This window comes from Serinus canaria, chromosome 13 (assembly GCF_022539315.1).
Source record: "Serinus canaria isolate serCan28SL12 chromosome 13, serCan2020, whole genome shotgun sequence".
Lineage (NCBI taxonomy): Eukaryota > Metazoa > Chordata > Aves > Passeriformes > Fringillidae > Serinus > Serinus canaria.
The window spans coordinates 10,126,766-10,151,245 of NC_066327.1; the positions used below are offsets into that span (position 1 = coordinate 10,126,766).

A 24,480-nucleotide genomic window follows, 5' to 3' on the forward strand; every position below is an offset into this window, starting at 1 on the left:
TGGAAGTACACAAATCTGAATCAGGAAAATGGCTCTGGAAGGTATTTTCTTTATTATTATTCCTTTTTCCTGGGCCTTGGCTGTCTGTGAAGCTCAGTGTACCTGTCCAGGAGGCACAAAAATGGATGTTTGTAGTCCAGAGTTCCAGCCTTGGCCTCCATGTGCCACCATGATTATTTAATAAGTATCATGTTTGCACAATAAAACTATATCATTCATTTCTTGGATGAATGAATCCTCTTTTTTTTTCCACCCAGCTTGGAAAGATAAGGTAGTTTACCATAAGTAAAATGTAATGTTCATTCAAGTGAGAAAATAAAGTGGTAGCTTTTTCAGCAAGGTAGGCCACTTTACAATTAGTATTGCATTGCCTTCCATTTATTTTACTGAGATGGGATTTTTTTGTTTAACACCTGATTTTTCCTTACCTGAACTCAGCTTTAGAGGGATATTGATCTTCATATCTTTGTCTTTCATATGAAAATTTATCAAACCCTTTCAGTGTTACAGAAAAAAAAAAATGGGGAAATCTTTCTTTTTCTCCCCCTGAAATTTAGAAAAGGCTCTAATTTCTGGTTTTAACTTCAAAGTTATTCCTGTCCCAAACTAAAGTGTGAGAACAAACAAATCCTCAGCTGTGACATATCAGCAAGTTCCTTGTCATTGGAGCAGTGAGTTAAACTTGAGAGCTGTGGAACTCAATTTTCTTCAATAAGGTGGAAGGAGGGATATTATAATGTGCAGTGAGATGGAGAAGACTTATTGTGACTGTGAAGGATGTCTGCCTCTATGGCATAAAGTCTTGCTCTGTATTTCAAGAAATGTCATTTAAAATGTAGAATGAGTGCACAGTAGGAATAATAAAATTGCCTGAGCGTGTGAATTTTGAGCACTAAACATGATACAGAAATAAGAATATTTTTTTGACAGAAACTCATGGCTAATGCAGCTTTCTTCCCTAAAAATATTTGCTTCAGCTGAACATTAATCTCTTGGCAGAAATTTCTGGGAAAATTAGATACTTCTCAGTAAAATTTATAATAAAATAAATGTTTTACCAAGATAACAAAATGGAATTGACAACCTTCAGAGGTGGTAGAATCTCACTGGCAGTAGAACTAGAGCAACATGACATTTTTTCTGTATAGAAATAAGTATTTCTATTTTCTATTACTGTGATAATAGCCTTATACAAAGCCAAATGTGGTTATAAATTTTCCCTAGCATCTTTTTCGAGTAGCATGTCTAGGCAAGGATGTCCCTCCTCCCCATCTGTTTGACTGATATTTTTCTCTGAAATCCTAAAAGGTGAAAACATTTAAGTTAAATAGTCACATAGCTCTAATTGCCAGCTGGCAGGGAGCTCTGCATGGCACTTCTTCCATCACCAATCATGCCAGCTTCCAAGGAAGTACTTGAGTACAACTTAACATTCATCATGACTTACATTTTCTTTTTATCTTGCATCCTTTTCCCTGACCTTCTCTTTTTCCTTCAGAGCTCTTAATGAGGAGAACTTTACCACCACAAACACAATTTTTCTAGTGGCCTCTCTGAGGAGAGGCTTTCCCCTGGTGCCCCTGACTCAGCCTGGTGCTTTGTTCTCTCCTAGCCTGCACAGACAAGGAGCTGAGGAGTCTGGCATCGAGGCTGAAGGACTGGTTTGGAGCCCTGCACGAGGATGCCAATCGTGTCATCAAACCCACCAGCTCGGAGACAGCACAAGGCAGTAAGAAACCCTTTCCCCTTGAGCCCTGGGGGTTGTAGGAGCTTCCAGCCTGAGAGAATTCAACTGAGCACTGCTGGTGGTGCTGCAGCATCCTGTCAGTGAATAAGCAGCTACCTGAGACCAGACCCAGCAGCTACCTGAGACCTATTTGATCCTGTAAATAAATGCTGCTTTCTGAAGGAGCTGCAGTCCTTCTGTCCTCTCTCTCTCTGGCCCAAACTGCTCTGGAAACTGGCAGCCAGAGACAGAGAGACCTTCACAAGTTAATCAGGCAAATAAGTGTCTGAAGGCCATGGAGAACACCCCTGAATGAGTAACTGAAACTGCTCAGGGAGTTCTCTCAAGTGCTGGGGTTAATGATTATGGTGTAGTTTGTGTCTGTACTGTTAAATTCCATCACCCTCCAATTCAACGTGGCTGCATCCAAATTATTTCTTGGGGTTGGACTCTGGTCTCTGCTTAATCACCAGTTTTATGACCAGGCATTTTCTGACACAATGTCAGTGGCATAAGATGAAAATATGGGATACAAGCATAGGGAACATTATGCCAATGTTGGAAAAAACTCACTTTTATTTTACTTTAAAATTTCCTGCTAACAGTTTATATAAGGGAAAGAATAATTAAAACATCCACATCTGAGCCATGGAGCTAGAAGTGTTAAATGGTGGAGAAAGCTGGAGCCCATTGTGTCCTAGGTATTTAATAACACCATCTTTGCTTGCTTTGATGCTTTTTTTTTTTTTTAAGAAAGGAAGATGAACAGTCTAGAGGACATTTACTCTCTGTGGGTTAAGCCAACATGCCTGATTTTGATGTCATTTAGCCACCAGGGAGGGGAAAGTTTCAGATAACAGCATTAAAAGAGGTCATGCTCATCAGAGAGCAGATGCAAATTCACTTTCTGTAAGGACTCATTAATTCTTTTAAACAGTGTCCCAAAACATGTGGGCCCTTGGGCTGCAAAGCAGGATGCACAAGTTTTGTCTAGGTGTGTGCCTCACTGTCACTTCACTGATTCTCTGGATGAGCTGTCTGAAGCCAGGGTCCAAACCCAGAATTTGGAGGGTCCAGCAGGTGCTGCTTTTATGGTTCTTTTCACCTGGTGTCCCTGGAGAGTGACACCACAGGAGCTACAGGGCCACCAGAGCAGACCCAGCACGTCATGGTGGGCATTTTCTGTTGGTCCAGCTCTCCACAGCCCCTCTGTTTTGTGCTACATCTGAGCTGGGGTAGCAGCAGATTGCCTCTTCCTACTTAAGAGAATCTACCAGGGGCTGTATTGCCCCAAACTGCAGACAAACCCAGTAATTCCACCACACTTCCTAAAACTCTGTGGTGAAACAAGTCATGGTCTGTGTAAATGATCTTTTTTCATGTGTCCCTTATTTTGCACAGTACTTACAACAAAGTCAGAGCCTTTAAAACTGTATGTCCTACTTATTTCTGAAACAGGGCTCCAAAAAAAGATATTCTCATGCAGAGGATCCAAGCCACAGTGCAAAAAGCAACTGGATGTACAGCTAATCATGGCTGCCAGATGTGAATTCATTTCTAACCCCATGACAGGAAGCCTTAGAGGCTTTAAACTTTATTTGAAGTCCTTTAGGCCCAGAATCATAGGAAATCTCATTTTATCAGATTGTCAAAAGGATGTTTTCATGCAGATGATTCATGGCATCCTCATCATGACCTTGCCAGATACTAAAGGTGTCAAATCCTAAAGGTGTTGAGTAGTTGTTTTTTGGTTTTTTTTTTCCTTAAGCAATTTCAGTGAGAAAAACATTCCTGATAATTCTGCAGTGTTTGCTCTGATTCACAGAGGAGCTGTTATCTCTTTTTAGTTTAGTTTGATTCCTGGCAGCTTTTATTTGAAAGGCTGCCCGATGATTTTAAACCCTTGATCTCAACAGTGTTCCTTTTTAGACTGTTGACTTAGTTTGGCACATTTTCTTATTTTCTTCTATATCAATTAAAAAAAAATTAAAGAAAGAAACTTTATGAGTTTAGATACCTAAGCCATTTTTAAATGCCACAAAACTTGGGCTCGTTTTTGTTTTTGAGGTTTTACAACAGTATCCATGAATCAATCTGCATGTGCCAAATTCTGCAGCTCACATTCTCTCTGGTGGCACTGAAAATACACACAGGCTGAGGACAACAGTTTGGCTCTCTCCAACTTCAAACATTTGTAAAAATGAAAGACACCTTAAACAGGGCTCAGAATTCAAAGCAAAGTTCCCATACCCAAGCTGTAGAAAAGGATGTCTGTGAATCCTGGCAAACAGCACACACACTCTGGTGTACACATTGCCCTTTTTCATGGCTCAGCCTGTGCTGCCCTCCTCACCACACCCTTCCCTTCATTGAACGGAGCTGGTTTGGTTGTGCCTGCAGGGTGTGAAAAGGATGAACATCTCAAACAATCCATTGTGGATGTGCCCCCCTGGCAGTAAAAGGAGCAGATGGTGGGATGCCATGCCTCCCATGCCTCGGACACATCAGCTGTCCAGAAAAGGTTTTCCAGTAGAGATTTCACTATGTCACATTCATTTTTCAAGATGTTAGTGTGAGTGTAAATAAGCATTTTGAGGGTATTCTGTTCACCCCCACGTGAAGAAGAAAAAAGTGCACTCCTCTTTATTTTCTTTGTAAGGCTCTTGAAAGGAAAAGGAGGAGGAGGATCATTGTGTTTAGATTTCAAACCTTCCTTCCCTGAGCTCTCTGATCCCAGCAAAGCACCGTGGGCCAGGTACTTTGTCTCTGAAGGCTTTGTGCAATTAAAATCTCCTTAACAAATGATGTAAGAAACTCAGGGACATGTTTTGACATAGGGAAATAATAAAACTAATTAGGTAGCAAGATCAGATTCAAATTGCTCCTGAGCCTGTTGATAATTCATAACATCCCCAAATTGTATCCAGATAGTCTCCCTGGTTGGAGTGGGTGTTGTTTTTCTTCCACTAGAGGTCTGTGCAATAGAAAGGATTTTTTTCTGGGGAACATTTCTTCTTCTCCTTCTTTTATTTTAAGTGATGGGGGAAATTAGGTTAATTATACCCCTGTTAATTTAATTGTAGTATACTTTAATAAAATAAAAATGGCTCATGTAAGTCAACTCTTGAAGGGGGAAAATAATTCTTTCATGCCAGAAGGTGTGTTTATTTTTAATAAGGATTTTTACCTAAAGACTTTTTTAAATTTAATTCCATTTTAATTTAGAGAAGGTGGAGCATTTTATGTCTTAATGGGATGAGAGACTTTTACATGTAGGTCACCAGCTTGATTTCCTTCCAGCTCTGTAGTGAATGAAAGTTGTCAGGATGCTAAACAGCTGTCAGCTGAAAAGAGGAACAAGATGGTCTTAGTCCAGGTCCTTGTGAGCAGGTGTCCAAATGAGAGCAGCCACCACCTCAGCTGACATTAACTGGCATCTGTTGGGCAGCCTCTGCCAAGGAGCCAAGAGGGATGTGGAGCCTGCACCATCCTCCTGCTTCTCACCCAAGGCTCTGCAGACTGAGCTGATGAACAGAAAGATGCAGAAGAGTTCTCACTGAAGTTGCTTATTCTGGGTCTGTTGTGCTGGAAATCCAGCCTGTTAACCAAGCACTGAATTCTTCACAGAATTATAGTATGTGGTTTATTTCATCCAGAAAATTGCATCATATTTATAGATAAGTATATCAAAAGACTGTAAAAAGAAGTTAATTCAGTCAATATCACTTGGCCTCACCAGGCTGGGGGGGAGCACAGTGACCTCCCAGTGAAGGTAAGTGAGCTCCAAAAGCCATTTTCCATCAGCTGCCCTGGTTATGCCATGAATCAGAGCCTGTGTTGAACATTCAGGGGACATTTGGCTTGCACTCCTGGTGCTGGGTGCTGAGAGCATCCAGGGTTCTTGGATTTGGGCTGCAGATGCAATTTATGTGCAGTACCTTTTACCAGGAGCTGCTATTTGCCTTCAACGACAGACTGGGGGACATTTAAAGAATTAACTTTCCACTGATAATAACCATTTAGCCAAGGACTTCCTGTCACACCTACCACTTCAATATTTCAGGACTTCTAGGCCACATTGTCTGATAATCCAGCACTGTTTAGTAAACCAGCCTTTTAATAATCCTAATCTGGAACTCAGGTCACAACAGCAAAAGCTCCCTTGTTTATAAGAAATTATAATCAAAACCTCTTCAATTAATGTAATTAACTGTCCTCTCAAGTGACCTTTCCCAGCTGTATCTCCCATCCAGCCCTGGTGGTGTCACAGAGCAGCTCTGTGCTCACTGCAGTCACCACTGGTGATTTGCTCAGACAGGTCAGTGCTGAGGGCAGGCTGGTGGTGGATCCCCATTGCACACACAGGGGGAGATTTCCCAGCAGGGAGGACAACAAGAGTCAGAAATAATCTACAGGCACTGTCACATTCCAGATCTCCCTGCTTTGGTCCCTGCCAGTTGAGAGATGACTTTAGAGACCATTAGGGCTGAGCAACACATACCATGCTCAGCTGATGATACAGCACACCTTTCATCTTCTGCAGCAGTAAGTGCCACCACAGCATGTAAAATCCATTGTCAGAGAGAGCATCTGTGCAGAAAAGGAGCAGACATTGGAAACTTACTCTTTTTCTCCTGAAAACTGTTAAACTGGGATAGCTGGAGCTGATCCCAGCTCCACCCTGCAGTTCAATGATCCACCCCTGCCTGTTTGATCACTTTTAACCTGCCCTGGGATGGGGACTCTGGCACCAAACACCTGCACAGGGCAGGACTGGTGCCCTGCTCCTGTTGCTCTGTAAAGGCAAAGGTGAGGAATCTTAAATCCTTTCACTTGACAAAAGATTGCACAGTGACCAAATCCTGCTTGCCTTCTTCAGATGACTTAAATAATTGAAGTCAATATTTCTAATTGCTTCAGCAAGGCAAGCAGCTCCCCCCTACATCTATTCACACAGCCTTGTTCTTTTTCACTGTGCTCAAACATGATTAGATAATGTTATGGGAGATAACAGCATAAAAATGTGATGAAATGTTCAGCATGATTTCTCTCTTCCCTGCCTGAGCTGCCTCTAGCCCTGAGGAGGTGGCATTACCTTCTTCCTTCCTTAGAGAAACATGTATTATGAATGACACAAACCTTCCCATTAGTTAACCCTTCTGATTGCCCCTCTGTGTCACTGACAACCTTCAGCCACAGATGCAGACAAAAACCACAGCTTCCAGCAAAAAGCCCTGCTCTCCTTTGGATTAGTGCCTAAAACAGCAAGTAGGGTGCAGAGCTTGGACAAACTGTCAGCATGATTCCAGCAACATCTCAGCTTTCACTTCAACAAAGCAGCATCCTGAAAGGAGCACGCACAGCAAACAAAGCTGAGCTTAGCCTCTTTCAGTGAAAGTTGCAGCTGAAGGAAAAAGCTCATCAGGCTCTTCTCTCTGTGGCCCAAAGCAGAGTGAGAGTGCACAGGCAGGATATTGCTCCCAGCTGGAGCAGTGTGAGGACCAGAGGCCCAGGGGGTCAGGAGCCCTCTGTCCCTGCAAATCCCCACCAATGGATTCATGTTTCCGAGTCCTGGTTGAAACCAATACCCTTGTTATCAGATTTATTACCTCTGTATTACAAATATGCTTCCTTACATTGTAGATAACTTGGAATTTAGTCTAAGCATTGAAAAAACACCACGATAGTGTGGATTTATAGTGCCCCATACCACAGTTTTTTCTGGAGACTGCAGGATACTGGAACGTGTCTCTCATATACACAGTGGGTATCTATATGCATGACTTGGGCTTTCTGTGATAACCACTGCTGCTGCAGCAGGCTTTGAAGAATCTGGGCTATTAAAATGAATGATGGTGATGGTTTCCAAAGCGCTGGAGAAGCAGAATCCTGTGTTGCTGCAGGAAGGTGCTGGTACAGCATACAAGAGCATGGGCAGCTCTGGGCAGCTCCAGCTGAGGCTGTGCCCTCCCTCAGAGTGATGTGAGGAACAGAGACACTTCACCTCTTCTCTCCCCCAGACAGCTCACAGTCCAGATCAAAGCAGTTTGTTGTCACAAACCAGAGACAGGCCTTTGAAAAGTGAACAGCAAGGATGAGAGGTAGAAGGTGAGAGCACAGCAGGAAAGAATGTGATCAGGCGACTAGAAACGAGTCTGGGAAACGGGATTTAAATACAGTCTAGTTTGAAAATATGGTGGATGCAGCTTTTTCTCATCACATTTCAGTATCCTGGAACCAGGCCAAGACACTTGGACTGAGGACTGAAGAAAATAAAAAAAACAAGAATTTTTTGAGTAGAGATAGCTTTAAATTACAGAAACCAGTTCTGAACCTCAGCCCTCTCTACCCGACAGCTCCCACAGAGTGTGAGTAGTGCTCTGGTTTGTAGCTGTGCGTGGGTTTAAGCTCTACTCAATCAGTTCAGTTGTAGGATTTTGTTCTGCTTTGGGCAAGTCAGCTCAGTGTTCAGAGTCCAGCCACAAAAAGAAAAGTTGGCAAGGCTTCACCTTAGAGTGGTTCCTGCGCCGGGGGCATGCCGGGGTTCAGCTGGGGAATATTTGCCTGTCTTCCTGCAGGATTTGACACCAGCATCCTACCAATCTGTAAGGATTCCTTAGGCTGGATGTTCAACAAACTCGACATGAACTATGACCTGCTGCTGGATCCCTCGGAGATCAGTGCCATTTACCTGGATAAGTACGAGCCCTGTGTCAAGCCTCTCTTCAACTCCTGTGACTCCTTCAAGGATGGGAAGCTTTCCAACAACGAGTGGTGCTATTGCTTCCAGAAACCAGGAGGTGAGCTGGGCCATTTGCAGTACAAAGAGGAGCTGTTTATCTCTCCCTGTGTCTCAGGGCCTGCCTGTAGAGTTTGCTCATTGGCAGGCAGGTGTGGTAAATCCCTTTTGCCCAGCATCAGTGTGAAGGGCATTCTAGAACCATGTTTATTGTCATAGATGAACTATATTAACATCCCTTGATCATTAAAGCAAATAAAGTGGTAAGTGTCACTGCACACAGTCTAGAAGTAAGCTCAATTGCTGACAGAAAGCTCAAGAATTTACTCATTTATTAACGCAGAATTTAGCCAATTAGCAAGTCATAAATCAGAGAGCTGGCATGATGTCAGTTTGGTGAAAAGAGAGGTAGACTGGTTTAACAATTAAAATGGCCCCCAAACACTACTCTCAACTACAGTGTTGCCTTTTTTTTTTTTTTTTTTTTTTTAATTAGTGGAGCTAATGACATAAATTTGTTTTGCAGTACAGTACCAGCATATGGGCTCCTCTCAGTCCCAGGTGTACAGTAGCCCACATTTCATGTCAGCAGTGAAGCCAGTCATTACAGAGCCTGTCCCCTACCATCTGGAAACTGATTCTTATACATTATATTTTAGGTCTTCCTTGCCAGAATGAAATGAATAGAATTCAAAAGCTAAGTAGAGGGAAGAGTCTGTTGGGTAAGTTCGATTACTTGCTATTCATTTGCTCAACTAATTAAAGCTTCTGTGATTATTGTAACTTTATATGCAGTAATGGTTTTTCAATTAGAGACTAATGTTTTGAGTCGGGAATATGCAGCACCGAGCGTAGGCCTGACACTATGAAATTAAACAAATAATGAGATAGCAACACACAGAACAGGTGTCAGCATGGCAACGGGTTCAGAACTAATTTACAGCTCTCCAGAAATGCAAAGCCTCGTCTGCACAGAGCTTAATACTGCCTTCATCACCCCACAGGTCAGAGAAAGTACTGGGAGGCTGCTTGATACTCAAGGCTCCCATTTTTGAAGGGTGACTGAAGGTGCACAGCCAATGCATCTGTGTTCCCTTCCAGTTATGGTACAATGCAGGCTTTCCTTGGGGTTCAATTTTGCCTAATCACTCTTTAAAATATTTCAGTATATTGTGTGCATATGAAAACAGGGATCCATATCACCTCATTTTAGGCAGCCTGCAGGATGCTTCATGCTGTAAGATGTGGTCATGCCTGTCCCTCTCTCTCGTGCCTGTTGGGAGCCTGATTTGATTCATGACTTACTCTGATGGATATCTAAAATTAGGTTAAATAAATCCCCACCTGGCATTTTCCCAATTAATTGCTGAAAAATCAGGTTGCTGAACTGAAAACATTTCAAGGGACTAATTCCTTACCCTAAAATCACCCAGTGATGTTTGGCCTGGTGTTTGTGTGCTGGTGTTTTACCAAAACTTGTGTCCCAGCACATTTGTGCACACAGAGCCCAGCCCCTGAGGCACAGCAGGACAGATGCCAGCCCTGCACTTCACCCTGGAGGAGTGGCTGACCTCAGCCCCATCGTGGAGAGCATGTCAGGCTCCCACAGCATCCCCAGCTGCAGCACAGGGTGCACAGCTCTGCTGCAGTGCTGCTCATGCCTCCCATGCCGCAGCCTCCTGCTCCTCCAAACTCAACAGCACTCCCTGCAAAAGCTCAGCTCTGCCAAATCCTGCCACTCCCAGATGCCACTGCCATTTGGACTCAAGGTTCAGGTGCCTTGTGAACAATCCCATCCTGGATTCACTGGTTTAAATTAGGAATAAACATTCCTGGGACTGTGGTTTAGATCCATCACCCTTCCATAGCAAGTTCACATGAAGATTTGGGTGTTTCAGAGTTACAGCTGTGGGAGAAAAGGGAGGGTTGATCCCTTGGGATTTGTGTGCTCCATTCAGTAAATATTCTGCATTTGTGTTCAAGGGAATGTTGTGGCAGAAGAAGTCACAATGTTCTCTGCCTCATGGGTGTCATGATTTTCAAAGTCACCTAAAAGAAACAGAAGCCCAGCCCTTAACAGATAGCTTTGACTATCCCATATTTATTTTATGCTCTGCTGTTATTTTCTACGTGCAATAAATGTCATCTAGGTTGAAACATAACTAGTTCATTCTGGTGTGTGGGAAGAATGATGCCTGGGCTGCAGGTAGTTCAACATGCAGGTGGTTGTAGCACATGTCACTGGGATCTGATCACAATAGCAAGAGTAAAATGACAAAGTAAAAGCAGTGAGAATGGTCCCTTAGCACAAATAACTTCTAGTCAACTGTATTAATAAAAAAAAAAAAATAGAAGAAGAATGAAAGTGGTGAAGCTCAACAAATCAAGGTGTCAGGCACAGGATGTTCCACAAGCTAGAAAATTATAATATAAAGAGGAACTCTTTGCTTCACCTACCCTGAAAGTCTTCCTGCATAATGACACCTGTCATGGAGATTTTAATTTGATATCAGAGCTATTTATACAGCAGAAAACATTGTCTTTTCTTTTCACTGTCTGAAAAATCATTCAAATGGAAGCTCAAACATACACGTGACTTGTAGCAATGGTAAAGTTGGAAAAGAGAGCTGAGTATTTTCAGAGGAAGCAAAATTTAATTATTCTCTTTCTTCCTCTGACCCTGACATAGAGAGCACAGCTCTTGCAATCTGGGCACTAGCATGAAGAATGTTTTTGTTAACTGGTATCCATTGATAAAAATGATGACTTTTGATATTTCCTTCTCTATATATTTTTCAAAACACATGACAGTTGCAACAAAGTACTTCAAAGCCACTGCCATTAGATATGTTGAATTTGGAGACTTTCAAATGAAGTCTAGCATCCCAGGAGACTGAATTAAAAAGTAAACAGCACTATTCATCTTTTCCTACCAGATTTATCTGGAGTACAATTAACTGCAGAGACTGTACTTTTAAAGCACACAACTGTGCAGCCTGATAATGCTTCTCCCACTTCACTAAAGTAATAAATTTCTGCTCCCATCACTGTTTCCTCCTGTATCAACCCTGTGGATTCAGCTAATATAATAGCTAATACCAGAGCTGTGTGCTGGCTAGTACTTAATTCTGACAGGCTTTTACCTCTATCTTTAGCATATAATTATTCTCCTCCTGTTCTCTGAGGAAGGGGAGTGTTATATAGATAAGGAAATGATGCAAAAAAAAAAAAAAAAAAAGAGGTCTAGGTCTGGGTCCATGAAGAGGATTCAGATGCAACAGTGCTGTTCAAGTTTGTGTGGCATAACTAACCCTTTCCCAGGACAGAGGGAGATGGGGAGGCAGGATTCAGTAGCTTGGGGCAGTTTGTGGGGAGTGACTCACATTTTGTAGTGTCCAGGCTTGTGGGAAGCACTGCCTGTGCAGGAACCTCTGGAGAGGAAAGCTCCAGATGTTCCCTGATGCCAAACCCAGCAAATGATCTGTGTGGGTGCCATGCTCCAGGGTAGCAGAGCTTGTAGCCAGCTCATTTCTGACAAAGACAGGCTGATTTGTGTACATTTGTGTACAGTTCACAGGGAGAATCATCACGTTGTTCAACACTTGTTCCCAGCCTCTCTATCCTCTCCAGATTATCACCTGCACCTGACACATCAGAGGGGACATGCTGTATCCTCCCTCTGATGGTTGGCAAACACTGGGACATTAGTATGCACAGATAAATATTTAAAGCTCCAGTGTTACATACAGATTGGCACGAATTTCCCACGCAGAAGGAAAAGTACCTTCCACTCTTCACTGTGACCCAAAGTGTGAATCTGTTCCACACACAGTTAGCTTGGCACTGAGCCTGGGCCACAGTTTATTTTTAAAGCTTTTAAAGCTTTTACAGGCAGCGTGGAGCATTTTCATCCCTTACAAGAAACAGTGAAACTATGCAAAAAGGCCTGTTTGAAAGAAGGAAAAGGTTGCATTGCCCTAGGAAAAGAGAAAGCATGAAACAGTTTAAAATGCAGAAGCTGTGCTCTGCTCACCCTGTAATGCCCCTGAGGTTCCCCCTTTGATCCTTCCCTGGAGCCAGATGTTGATCAGACATAAAAGGGCAGCTCCAGTGACATGGGTACAGCTGTGCTGATTTACACCAGCTCCAAGTCAGCACCTGAGCACTTTTCCCAAGGTTGTGTATGGTTTGATAAACACCTGGAGTGCTTATCAGAGGCAGGACATGAGCATAAATATGAAAAAAAAATCTTTCCTAATTGGTATTGAAATGAAGTTTTGAACACTGAGAATTAACTTGCAAAACCTGCCAAGGCAAATACATATGTTTGTTATTAAAACTATTGTCTTATAATCAGTAAAAATTAATCTTTGATAGTTGCTAGCATGCTTCCATTTGTACTTGAACGTTATGGTGATACCTATTAGCAAACCTGCTACTAGATCATGCTTTGACATTATTTAAAATGTTCTCTCTCATGGATGTGGTCTCCAAAACTGATCTGATAAACAAAGATTCCTGCAGGTGTTCAAAGGTTTCTCTTCTCATCTCCCAGACCTGTATTAGCAGCACTCAAACTTTAGACAAGATCTGCAGAGCAATGAGTTTGGATATTCAAATTCACTCTCTGAGTGCATGAGACTGACTGACTTCCACTTTTATGTCTTTTATATAGGAAATCTGGTGACATTTGGGCAGCACCTTCTCATTCACCTTTTCCTGTGAGAAATGTAGTGGAAGAGGCCCCTTTGACACATGTGCTGTCTGAATAGATGCTACACATGGAACTAGTTAAAAAACTTTACTGAACCACCAGTAAATCACTGGTATCTTTGACAAAGGAGAAAAACACTTTCTCAAAAATCGTTTGAGACAAGAAATTTGGGGGCAGGGGGGTGTTTATGTCATGTTTCAAATTGAAGCAATTGACAAAGAAGGGAAAAATGAATGTACTGACCTCCAGTGGGAATAAAGCTAACTCGTCTCAAAGAACAAGAGAGCTTTTCATACTGAAGTGCATTTGCTGTATCTGCTGAAAATGGTGGGAACAATAACATAGGTTTCTCCTGAGAGTTTCCCTCTCTGCAGAGGCCAGAATGAACCACACTCTACAAGGCTGAAATATATTTGTTTTATTGTGAGACAAAACTTGGGCTTCAAATCCAAAGACTTACTGATTCAGATCCTGTTGTCTCTCTCTGTAAAGCCTGTGCATTATTTCTTCTTTTATACATGGGAGCTCTCAGTAAGTCAGGGGATGTGCCTGAGATTAGTATGAATAGCAAGCAGATGGCAGATACCTTCCAGGGATAATTACAGTGTGGTGGAAAGACTCGTGTGATAAACACTGAAGGAGTGCAAGTGGAGGGAAATGCAGAACTAATGAAGTTGGGGTAATAATCCAGTTGGGAAGCAAAGTTTAAAACCAGGAGTTAAATGTGAAAAGTCTCTGTGGGAATATCAGTCATTCAGGGGCAGAGTGGAGCTCTCTCTAGAGCTGTGGGACACCCTCCTCTGTGTGCTGGATATGAGCAAACATTTGTACACTGTGACCAGGGTGTCTGAGAAGAGCTCACCAGAAATAATTTCTTTGCTCTTTCAGGCACCAGATAATCACATGCATTTCCCTGCCAATATTGTCAAGATCTTCATGTCTATAAGTTCCTGATGCCCTCTCTGTGTTTGCTCCTGCAGAGGATTGCATTACTGAGCACACCTTGTATTTTATTTTATTCAGGTGCTTTCATCCCCCGGTGCAATGAGGAAGGTTATTACAAAGCCACGCAGTGCCACGGCAGCACGGGGCAGTGCTGGTGTGTGGATAAGTATGGGAATGAGATAGCTGGCTCCAGAAAGCAAGGCACAGTCAGCTGTGGTGAGTAATGATCTGCTCTCCTCAGACAGGGGGGGATTAACACTGCTCCAACCCTGCCATTGCTGTACCTCTGAGGATGATGGCAGGAGGGAAAACAGGGGTAGCACAGTTCAAAGTGTTCCCCTGTTCTCCTGTTCACACCCACCTGGGGCCCTCTTGGGTCCTTTGGACAGCAGGGGTGCAGCACAAGGCAGCAATAGCCACTGTTAAGGTATTTGTGCTACCATCCTGGAAAGTGCAGTTAGTGATATTAAAATTAAGAATCTGGGGTTGATCTGCATGGTTATTAAATATATTGTTCTGTATACTCTGGAACTTCTACTATACATCCATACATCTACTGGAACTTTCCAGAGAAGGGAAGGCCTAAATGTGTCAAATGGTATGCACTAGCAACCAAGCCCAATACTATTGCTGACAGGACAATAGTATGTAGGTAAGTGAAATCACCAATTAGCTGTTGTGCCCAGACAAGGAAGATGTCACCTACAATCCTTCAGAGGCCTCAGGGATGGCTTTGAGTGCAGCTTTCTTTTTTGAGAAGGAACAGAGACCTAGAAGGTCCAGGATGCCCAGAATAACATCACAGATCTTAGGTTCAATAGCTATATTTGCAGAGTGAGGTTTATGCACTCAATTAAAACCTTTTTTTTATTTTTTTAGCGTGGTATACAGAGCAGTAATGGATTGAAAGTATTTACAAAGGAATTATGATTTTCTGGCCTGCATGCATGTGATCTGGAATTTTCCAGTCAAGCCTCTAGAAGGAAGACAATGCATAAGGGAGTGTTTTATGCAAAAAAAAAAAAAAAAATCAATCAGAGTCTATAGATATGTATTTTTCCCAGTTCAGAATGAAAATTGAAATTTTAAGGCTGTTTCATGAATAGCTGAACCAATTAATTTAAAAAATAACATTGCAAGTGACAGCGGCTTGCATGACAAGGATAGTGATTAATGTGGAATTCAGTGTTCTGTGAGGAAATGACCTTTCCTGCTCACCTGTTTCAGAAGAAGAGCAAGAAACCTCAGGGGATTTTGGCAGTGGTGGATCTGTTGTTTTGTTGGATGATTTGGAAGAGGAACCTGAAGCAACAAAAAAAGACAAAGAAGGGAAACTGAAGATTCATGTAAGAGCAGCTAATGAAGATGATGAAGATGAAGATGATGATAAGGATGATGAAATTGGTTATATATGGTAGTGCCCATCATGATGAGGACTCACGTTTTGCACAATATTGCAACTCACATCATATCTCTGCAATTGTATCTGAGAGTACCTGGCACAAAAATTCCCTCTCTACTGAGTTTAATTTTGTATAGCAAATTTAATTTGGATGACAACTTTTTTTCCAGCAAAGGACTGTTTGGAATACAGCTTTTGTTCAGTTGGTTTGGGGGATTTTTGTTTTATCCACAGGGGTAATGAGTTTTGTTTCAAAACCATTTTGTGTCTTAATCCTCATTTGCACCACTTATGAAATCCATCCTGGGAAAGACTCCTGGAAGGGGCTCGAAAAAAACCCACAATACCAAAAGGCTAAGAAGCCCCTTCATGTCAGAGAATTTGTGTCATAAATTGTTACCTGGATCATATGAGAAAAAGGTTTTTCTTTCATGAAGAAGGAGAAGCAGGTGCCTGGTTTTCCAGTCCATATTTATAGTGTCCCAGTGAAGAGTAAGTCTCTTTGGACAGTGGCTGCCCAGTACCAGGGGTTGAATGCAGAACAGAACCCACTGGCAGGACTTTCCTTCCTTCCCTTCTCTGAGAATGAGTCCAGCAGGCTTAGTCCAGCTCACAGTGAAGGCAAAACTCCCAGCAGGGCACAATCAGCTCACTGACACTTTATTTGATAAAGGAACCTGGCCTTCTTGATCTTAAGAGATGCTGCAGCTGTCATGGACCAAGCCCTAGAGGCAGGGGACAGAGCCCATCTGCCTTTCAGAGTGTTTCAGGGGAGAGCATCTGGTGAATTTGTAGCACCACCACCATCCCCAGAGCTGCTCCTCAGCTGCTGCCCGAGCTCATGTGCTCCAGGAGGGTCCCTGATAACACACAGGCAGCCTCTGCTCCCAGCTCCCACACCACAGAGCTGTCTGTTCCCTCCTAGAGCAGAATGCTGCCCAGGACACCAACCCTCAATAGGAACTGTCCCTTATTTCAGGTAAAGACACCTGTTTAAAAAGCAGCTTTAGGTGGTGATATTTCAAAAGCATAACCCCTTGGCTCAGTGTGGTGCTGCACACCTGTAATGCACACTCCTGAAAGAGAACAGAATTAAAATCCAATCTGTGATTCCCTTGATACCTCCCATATATTCAAAGCTCTGGGATCAGAGCATGTTGACATTCCTTTGTTTGCAGTGTCCTTTCCCATGGCAGTTCTCAGATGCAGTAATGTGCTGTGCTGATCTTTTATTGTTTCTGCTGTTCTGTGAAGCAGTAAGAGCAACCTTAACCCCACTCTTGCATTAGGATGCAGGTGTATTTTAGCAGTGCCTGTGGTTGGCCAGTGAGTTATTTTGCAGAATGAAAATAGTGGTTTTTATAACAAAAACTAATTAGGTTTTTTTCCTGAGTTAATGGTGGATATAGAGGTGGAGACAGCATTGAGTCACAACATGGTTGTCTACATAGTCAGTTGGAAACTGGAAAATACCCCACAGATTGGCAGAAGTCAGTTTTTAGGTACATTGGCCTGGGGATGTTGGCTCTCAGCCCTCTCCAAGCCAGTGCCTGCCTGGCAGCCCTCTGGGTAGGACCTCTGCTTTCAGATGTGATCAGAAGTGGAATTCCTTTCAGGTACCATGTGCTGCAGGGGCTCTCCTGTTTTCTCCTCTTTTATTTCCTACTTACCCAGATCAATGACCTGAGAACAAGGAGCAAGCCTACATAATCATTATTAATGCAGAAAGATGTGTAAAACCATGAGGAATTTGTTGTTTCACGCCCCTGCATCCTCCCCAAAATCTGCCATCACAGTCATTTGCAAAAGGCCTGCAATCTGCCCTGCCTCAAATAAATCCCTTTGGTTTTCCCATAGCTTTAGAAAAATATGTTTATAATCATTTTCCATGAGCTGCACCACACACACACACACACACACACACACACACACACTCTTTTTCTATTTGCCTTTCAAAGAAATCCTGCTAGCTTGCAGCAGGAGCAGATAACCCAGCATTTCTGTCTCCCTAAATATGATTTTGTGAGAAGCAATTGAACACTGTCAGTAGGTTCCTTCTCAAACATCCAGTCTAGTTTTCCTCTGGTATTTTCTTAATTAACCCCACACTCTCTGGGTCTGGCTCTGCTGTCCTGTGCAAGACCTGCCTGAGGCACAGAGCTGCCATTTCATTCTGCCACAAATCTGAGCTCCACAATCAGCAGATGATGCTTATCCTCCTGGCTGGACTCCTTCTCCACACAGAGCTAGGGGGGGTTTGCAGTCCTGTGTCCCTCCACAGCAGCTTATCCTGGGCTGTGCCTTCCATCAAAGGTCACAGAGCAAATCCCTTCTCCTGCCCAGCACTCCCCAGGGCAGAGCCTGGCACTCCGAGCAGGCAGTATCAGCTCTGAGGCTGCAGGGGGCTGTGTCCCATGTCAACATGCAAGATGGTTAAATTAAAGCTGTCAAATAAACCTTTAAAAGTGAATGTGAACAACTTTGAGTTCACATGTGCAGACATGGCAGCACCACCCACTGGTGGTCTCCTGGCTGTGATCTTTCACATGTGATGCTTCCAATCAGAGCTGGGAGGGTTTCTGTCTAAATGTAAAGCAATTTCTGTCTCACCAGCTCAAACATGGGGTGCCCCAGTGAAACAGCTCCATGCCCAGCACAGCCTGGTCAAGGGTCAGGGGCTTTGGGTGGCTCGGGTGGGCCCTGGCAGCACATCCCCCTGCACCCAGAAACACAGACACACACAAACTGTTGTAGGCATGCTGGCCTGGATCCAGGCAGACCCCCCTCTCCAGGTCTCCATTCATCACCTCTTTGACTCGTGCAAGTGTTCTCCTGGCTCCAGCCAGAGAGGGAAATGTGCCATTTTATGGGCTGGGGCAGCTGGGCAGGGCAGCTGTGCCCAATCCCAGGGTCCAGCCAGGCAGGAGCAGGGCACATGTGTTTGCAAGGGCAGCTCAAACTCTGGATTGCTTTGAGAGCAAGCTTCCAAATCCTGCAAAGCTGTTTAACAAAGCCCTTTTGTGATCCCCCGGCATCCTCCAGGGATTGTGGGGCACCTGCAGCCCATAAATCCATATGCATATCTCTGTGTGACTGTATAAATGCATTTAGCACAAATATGTGTGTGTGTGTGTCCAGTTTGGGGAGATGCATTCAGAAAATCTTCTATTTAATGAAATAGTGATAAAGAAACCAGCAATTCTACCAAGAACCAGTGCTCCTCCAGATCAAGCCCCTTCCATTCTTCATGCTTTGTAAAGGATTTAATTTGCTTCCAACTTAATTTAATTCAATTCCTTTCTTTCCTCTCTTTCCTTTCCCTTTTTTTTTTACAAATCAAGACTTACTTCCCATCTGAATCACGCCATTGACCTTCCAAACATTTTCTCATTGTGAAAAATGGAATCTGAGTTGTCCCATTCTTTTAGAGACACAGACCAAATGGAATCAGAGTTGTCCCATTCTTTTAGAAACACAAACCAATTTTTAATCTCATTTTCTTTTCATTTTACAGTCTATGAGATACTGTTAGGCATTGCTTTATGTTCCTTTTAACTAGTGTAGTTAAATCAAAATGTTGAGTTCAGATTTCAGCACAGCTGGGTTTTTTTGGATCATTACTGGCCTTTGCTGTGAACACAAAAATCCTCTTTATTTTCTTTGCCTTTTTTTTTATGCTATTCTCTACTATTATTTTTAACCATTTGAACTGTTTATTTAATATTTATTCTACAGTTTATATTGAAGATGTAAAGTTTATATTTAAAACAACACTGTTTGTTAGTGAATGCTTCTCTTTGCCTCTCCAGCCTAGTCTGTTAGTCTGTGTACATTTCTGGCATGGGAATATTTTGATATTAGGAGTTTTGTAGCCTTTTCTCCCTCAAGCAGCAACTGATGTAGATCTAAGGTCAGCAGCTGACCCAGAGCAGGTCGCTCGAGCTTCGCTCCCTCCATTTGTTGGCTTCTCTGCAGCCCCTCCTGTGTGCCATCCTTCACCCACAGACTGCCTTGTACAGTTACTACACATCAAAAAGCCCTTTCTACAGTAGGTGGGTTCTGGTCTTTTTATACTTTTCTCAATGCTGTTGATGTCTGTTACTGTTCAATGTGTAGATCTGTAAGGAGAGATCCAAATATTACGTGTTTCAGTTGGGTGTCCCTACTGTAGATGGATGTAGACTATCATAGTAAGTAGAACTGCATAGTAAATTCTGAATGCTTTTTCCATAAGGAGTTAAGTGGAATGTGAGCATTTGGCTACCTTTGGTTAACTGTAAATGCTTAACTGTAGTCTGAAATAGTTGCATTTTTGTCTGTCTCAATAAATTTTAATTTGTCTGCGACTCCTTGTTGCCTGTCCTGAATTTTATTAAACTTAGGGGATCGAAAATACTGCACTACCTTGAGTCAGCATTTCATCATACATGGAAATGGATCCTCTTTTATATTTGCTTCATAACTTATGCCTCTGTTCAATGCCAGCTGTAATCTGTGGAGTTAATGCAAGGTCTCCAGAAACCTCTATTTCAGAAGCAGAAATGAAACTAAACGGAATGGAATAACTGTACCAAAATCAGAACTTTTCAAATTAGATTAAAATTGATTTTTGAGGAACTAGCAAGGGCAGAGGGGGAAGCTTTCATTTCTATTTTCTCTCCAGATTGCAAATTGTCATGTTTTTCTCTCTCTTCTGAAGGTATCCAGAGCAATTCCACAAGCACAGCCACACTCTGCAGTGGCCATTATCTACATGATAAATGAAGGCAAAATTATATTAAATACAATTGGTGGGAAGCCATCCTCATTTAGAAATACCTGGGTTTGTGTCTCTATAATTAAATCAGAGCTCATCTTTAATATTATTAACCAATTTAAACGGCCAGTATTATTGCAGTGCTAATTACAGAGTTAAAAATGTTATTTCATCACCTTTTCCTGTATGTGGAATATAAAAGTACCAGGTGAAAAGAGAAACCAATTTGCAGGCATTTTCACAATTGTCATCTCATCAGATCTGCACTGATAATGTGTCTGTCCATACAGCATTGGCTGAGCTGGGCCATCCAGGGTCAGAACCTGCCTGAAATTTCACTTCAATCCCCTGCATTCATGAGTTTATTCTCACTGTGGGTACCACACATCACTTGCAGTACATCGCTTACCTGCCTCTGAGAACAACTGGGTTTTCCTTTCCCAAACCACTCTGAGACTCTTTGAAGTGTTTGATCTTCTGTGCTGAAGCGTCTCAGCTGTTCCAGATGTCAGATGCTGTGTGTGGCACTGAGTGCTGGGAGCAAAGCAAAAGAAATCCAGGGCTTAGAGGTGTGTGAGTCATAAATGAGATTTTAGTTATCAGAAAGGGTTGATGATTGGAGCTCTATTTTTTTTTTTTATATTCCTTCTAGCTTTCAGATTACAGGCACCTTGCAAGTTTTGTTTTGTACTACACATGCATAGCTCTACACAGACACACCACTGCCTTCTAATTACTAATGTGTGTATAAATAGATATATAATACATGCATAAATATATATATATATATAATGTCTGTGTGTATATATATATATAGTTATATATATATGTCTATATATAATGTCTGTATATACATATACATATATATAAAGATAGATAGATAAAGATATAGAGATATATATAAATATATATTTATATATATATTTATATATTGATATTTTATATTTATTTATTATTTATTTATTTATTTATTTTTATGTATGTATGTATATATGTCTTTAGCCCCCACCCCGGCATGGGATAGCCACTGGAATTTTGGGATATCCACTTCTGGGAATTCCTTTTACACCTCATATAAGGTTCAGCCTGTGTTTTATCATCCCTGTTTTGCCAGTCCCTCCTGTAACAACATGTGCTGGGCTTCATGCTGTACTTTGGTTTCATACATTAAAATAATTGTAATAGACTATTATATCCCACCTGTCATGTCCTGATAAACTGCACTGATTTATATTTAGCTTTTCCATGACTCTGTCCTCCATTTTCAGAGGAGAATCCTGGACTAATTTCCATTAACTCTCTCCCAGGAGATAGATCCTGTGCTTCCCCACTGATACTGAAGAGTGTCTGTGGCTGAAATGTTGCTCCAGCAATAGTAAAAGGTCATTTGGGGTTCAAGTTACATGTTGGCAATGACAATTCTTACTTGGAGGACAGCAGAGTTCATCCATACCCAAATGTTGTTCTTTGCCTTCCCCAGTAAAATCTGCCAGGCTGGGCAATATGGGGGTGTCATACCTCTGCATGGAAAGGACAAAGTCACCAAAATGGTCTTTTTTTCACTATTTTCCAATATATACTTTCCTTATCTTACTGATATTACTTTGCAAATGAATATACTTTTGGTCTGTTCTGTGAAACCTCCAATGTGAAATGCATGCATACACTTACACACCTCCTCTCTCTCTCTCTTGCTCTCCTTTATACCTTCTCTTACAAAATTTTCTTCTCAGCTCCCCAGCAGCTATAAATCAGTAGCATTACAGCCTTCACTGATGATTAGTTTCATTTTTCCTTAAATACTGACAGTCAAAGGGTGAGATATTAAAAAAGAAAAATCATGTCACAACAGCTTTGCACACTGTACAGCTTTCTGAATAGATTAAAAGGAGGCAGAGAGCTATTAATAAGCTTTTGACTTTCTGAACACTCCCATTTTTGGAATGAGACCAGCTCTTTTAGAGGGGGTGAGGAGGCAGAGTGAAGAGATGGTTTCATGTAATCTTGGAAAGAGAAGGAAAACAGTGAAACCAGATTTAGGTAAGCTGTGAATGAGGAGGATGGATCCCCTGAGCATGGACAGAGAAGCCCAATCCACTTCTAGGACTGAACCTAGTTTTTCCCAGTGGAGAATTCCCAGTGCCTGGAGCAGCTCAGGATCAGCCCATGAAAACCCAGAAACTGCAGAGGCAGATTCCTGCTACAGGCTGGGCAATATCAGTAACTGCTTGAAGTGGATCCCTGAAAACAAGGCTTAAAACACACAAACCACACAGTGGCACTCCAGGAGGAAGGGAAGAGCAAGGCCAGAAGCAAGTTCTGGTGGTGCAGCATCCAGCAGTGAGGGAGAGGCATGCAGAGGCTCTGGTGTGAGCACTCAGTGGCTCTGCAGTCACCCTCCAGCTGTAGCTGTGCAAGAAACCCCTCTGACAGCAGCCTTAGAAAGAAATACAGGCCCTGGCAGCCACTGCTCTTGAGTATCAGCTCTTCTACATATTGCTATAAATTCCTGCAACTCCACACTAAAGGCTTGGGCAGAGGGAGAGTCTGTGAGGAAACTTAAAATGCAGGGTCTTTGCCAGGTAGTAACTGCCTTTTCTCATCTCTAGTTACTCAATAAGAATCATTGCTGGAGCATGACTCTGCTCCATTCCCAGCCAATACATTGGCAATCTGGCCCTTGAGCATGGGAAAATCGACCCCAGAGCATATTGCTAAAGGAAAGGCCCATAAGCACATGGGTTTAAGCTTTGGAAACACATAACCTCTCAAATTATTTGGAGGGTTTCAGAGGCTTGCAGGTTTGACACTGATTTTTGTGTATTGAGTATCACAAGTCTGGTTAATGCAAAGCTGTTGGAGTAAGTGGAAGCTCTGACACGGTTTTGCTCCATCACAGATGATGTATCAATTTATCACAACTACAAAGAATTGACCCAAATAATTATTAGCCTAAAGTAAAATTAAATAAAACAGAGACTGTAACAAGATGTAGGTTTTCACAGATTAATGTAGGCTATTGAAATACTTTGGGTTACAAGGGGCTGTTACAGAAGATCAATATCCCCCTTGCTTTTTGGTACAGGTCACGTAGGAAGCTCACCTGCAGTGAGCTTTGGTGCTTGTTAGAGACCCTAAAGCTGCAGCTCAGCCCTGAGCCCTCCTGGTACTGCAAGAGGAGCTGGGAGGCACAAAAACAACAAACACATCTGTGAACCCCTCCCTCATCGTGTACAGCAGCAGCTTGGGAAGGTGGGCACTGAGCACTTCCACAGAAGGAATTACCACAGATTTGTCTTGGCAGGCAGGAGAGCCCAATTTGGCTCAGCTGGCTGTAGTGGTGGAGACAAACATCAGGCTGCTTGTTAAACCACCCAGAATAACTCCACTGTCCTCCCATCTGGTCCCCAGCCCAGTTTCCATCCTCTGTTGGAATCATTCTCCCCAACTGATTCTTCTGTAGGATTTGGGGTTTTTCCTCCTTTTTGTTATTTTGTCCCCAAGCCTGTGTATTAATTAAGTTTCAACAAAGGGCTGTATCATTGTAGAACAGGATATCGGATTGCTCATCTGTTTTACATAATTGATTAATTAATTACCTTGCTAATTGAGTCTCATGAAATGCTGTTATAGTGGAACAAGGGTAAGTCCCAAACCACTGCCTGTAGGGCTGCATTAAAATCAGGGCATTTTGGGTGCTCAGTCTGCCCCAGACTCTGGTGCAAGTCCTGGCACAGCATGAACCCAGCTGGGCTCCTGGGCTCTGGCAGAGAGGCAGAATCACCGGGTCAGCCTTGCTTTCACCTGTACCCAGAATTCCAAACCTTCTGCCCATTTTTCCAGCCCTGCAGCAGCTCTTTGCAGGCTGCCACTCTTGCTTTGCTCTCTCAGCCCCCACTCTCATTGCACCACGTGGTGCAGCCCCACAGCCAAATTTAGTGACATGTTCTAGCACTTTTGGGGAAGGGTGAATGCCAGCATGGCTGTAAAGGGAAGTGACAAAGCAACCCTCCCCTCCACTACCTGAAAACTGCACCTTGAGCTCTTCTCAAAGGCACTGCCTTCCACATGCTGTGACCTACATCTTTTCTTGGGAGCCATCACAGCTGAAATAAGGCAGAACGTGATGGATTCTCTGCTATTAAATGAAAATGGACTTTACATGGAAATAACCACTGACAATACTCTGCATTTTAAT

General features: G+C 42.6%; 1 protein-coding gene across 1 annotated transcript in view; it reads left to right on the plus strand.

Annotated features, from left to right (window-relative positions):
• Positions 1-19,679, plus strand: part of SPOCK1 (SPARC (osteonectin), cwcv and kazal like domains proteoglycan 1) — a 264,963-nt gene extending 245,284 nt beyond the window's left edge. The window contains exons 7-11 of the mRNA XM_030229277.2: positions 1,613-1,729; positions 8,305-8,526; positions 9,125-9,187; positions 14,203-14,340; positions 15,352-19,679. Of these exons, the coding sequence (XP_030085137.1) occupies positions 1,613-1,729; positions 8,305-8,526; positions 9,125-9,187; positions 14,203-14,340; positions 15,352-15,542 (731 nt within the window). The 3' untranslated portion in view covers positions 15,543-19,679. The remainder of the gene's footprint in view (positions 1-1,612; positions 1,730-8,304; positions 8,527-9,124; positions 9,188-14,202; positions 14,341-15,351) is intronic.
• Positions 19,680-24,480: the final 4,801 nt, after the last annotated feature.